This window comes from Solanum tuberosum, unplaced genomic scaffold, assembly GCF_000226075.1.
Source record: "Solanum tuberosum cultivar DM 1-3 516 R44 unplaced genomic scaffold, SolTub_3.0 scf00141, whole genome shotgun sequence".
NCBI lineage: Eukaryota > Viridiplantae > Streptophyta > Magnoliopsida > Solanales > Solanaceae > Solanum > Solanum tuberosum.
In genome coordinates, this window is record NW_006239075.1 from 322,393 (window position 1) to 324,249 (window position 1,857).

General features: G+C 29.6%; 1 protein-coding gene across 1 annotated transcript in view; it reads left to right on the forward strand.

The window, feature by feature from the left end:
* The first annotated feature begins 1,172 nt into the window (after window positions 1-1,172).
* Window positions 1,173-1,857, forward strand: part of LOC102589794 (cation-chloride cotransporter 1) — an 18,157-nt gene continuing 17,472 nt past the window's right edge. The window contains exon 1 of the mRNA XM_006352923.2: window positions 1,173-1,516. Coding sequence (XP_006352985.1) covers window positions 1,353-1,516 — 164 coding nt within the window. The 5' untranslated portion in view covers window positions 1,173-1,352. The remainder of the gene's footprint in view (window positions 1,517-1,857) is intronic.

Below are 1,857 nucleotides of genomic sequence, written 5' to 3' on the forward strand. Positions count from 1 at the left end.
TGTTTTTTTTTTTTTTTTTTTATGACAAGGGAATCACACTTATTTTTTCATGTTTCATCTTTTTTTCATATTTTCTTTTGTTCTTCCTTTTACTACAAATAAATCATTTTTCCACCATTTTTATTTAGTTATGATTGAGTTTGAAGAGTTACAAATTGGATTTAGTTATTTTGATAGGGTTGTCTTCAATATATTTTCACTCTCAAATGGTGATTAAAATTGCTTAAAGGTTGCTTGTGTGAGGGTCAAAATTTCTAGAGTTTTTCTAGTATGTTATTGATCAAAATAATAACATGCATAAAATGATTTTTTTTTTTTTAATTTCAAGCTTATTTTCTATCGTCATAAACTTTTTAATATTTTGTGCAAAACCTAGAAAGTAAAAAAATATCTTGTGAATTTCTAGATGGTCAAACTTAATTGAGGTCCAATCAATGTTCAAGAGATAAAAACTATTTGGTCTTTTGATGCAATTTTGATAATACTACTAAGCAAATGAGGAAAGCTTAATAGGGAAGGAAAATGGAAACAAGGAAAAATCAGGGTGGACACGCACAAACTGAGAAATAGTCTAAATTTATTATTCATGATTTTTTTTGAGATGAATTTGGGTTCAGTCAATTTTTAATATGAGTTTCAGCTATAGTGTGAAAAATAAAAAATAAAAAATATTTTAAAAAAAAAATCCATGTTTAACTGTAGAATTTTTCAACCAAATTTTAAGATGTATTTTAATTTTGAAAAATAGTTTAGAATTAGTTACTTTTTTTTATTTTTAAAATTATATTTAAGTACCTGATAACGTTGAAATATTGAAATGTTCTTTACAAAAAAAACCAAGTACAACTCAATTTTTATATCAAAATTAATAAATTTTAAATAAAATTTAAAACATTTAAATTCTATGGCCAAACATGAAACACCTACTAGCAAATCTACATTAAATTTATAGGATTATGTTAAATCCATTTACCAAACAAATAAAGTCAAAGATATCATTTCATTTCAATAAAAACCATGGTCAAACGAAATAGGCAACGAGTGTCAAGTTTTTTCTCTCCCATTTCCCCCCACTAAGTCCTCGACCTTCCATTTTGGTCCAAACAGTTATGACTTCGTCAAAAAAAGCCCTCATATTTTCCCTCCGTTTCAATTTCTGTCTCCTCTCTCAACTTGTCTCTTCTCTGTCTCCCTTTCTATCTCTCTACATATAAATAAATCATGAATTGTCAGATCTCTTTCTCCTCATTTCCATTTTCTGCACTGAATAGCAGCTTAAAAACCTCTTTTCTCGCGTTTAACACTTTCTGGTTTGGGTAGTTCAGACTTGACAGCTTCGAATTAGGGGGGCAATGGAAGGTGGAGAAGAGATTGAGATTGCGGAGGAAAATGAGTTCCCTTCAGTTATTGGACGAAAATACAGTCCAGTGGTGGCTCATGACAATGATAGTGCTGTTATTGAGATGTCTTCTGTTCGTCCCGGATCTTCCTCTTCTCTCCCCAATCACGATCTCAAGTATCCTCTCTTTCTCTATGTTTTCTCATTTTGACTAGTATTGACTAATAGTATACTAATAATAGCTCTGGGATTTGATGGCACTGAATTATGAAATCTTTAATTCGTTTTTTTTTTTTTTAAATTATTTGTGAACTTAAGAGCAATTATAGGGACGATATGGATTGATTTAAAACACAAGGTGAACTGTTAAATTTCTGTGTGGACTTACTTCTAAGTGTGGATTTGGGTAACATTTATTCCATTTTGGTCGCAAAAGTTGAGTTTCAGGTGTGTTCGGTATGAAAGAAAATGTTTTCTGGGAAAATAAGTGAGTTTCTTACTTTTTTTTTTTTTTTTTT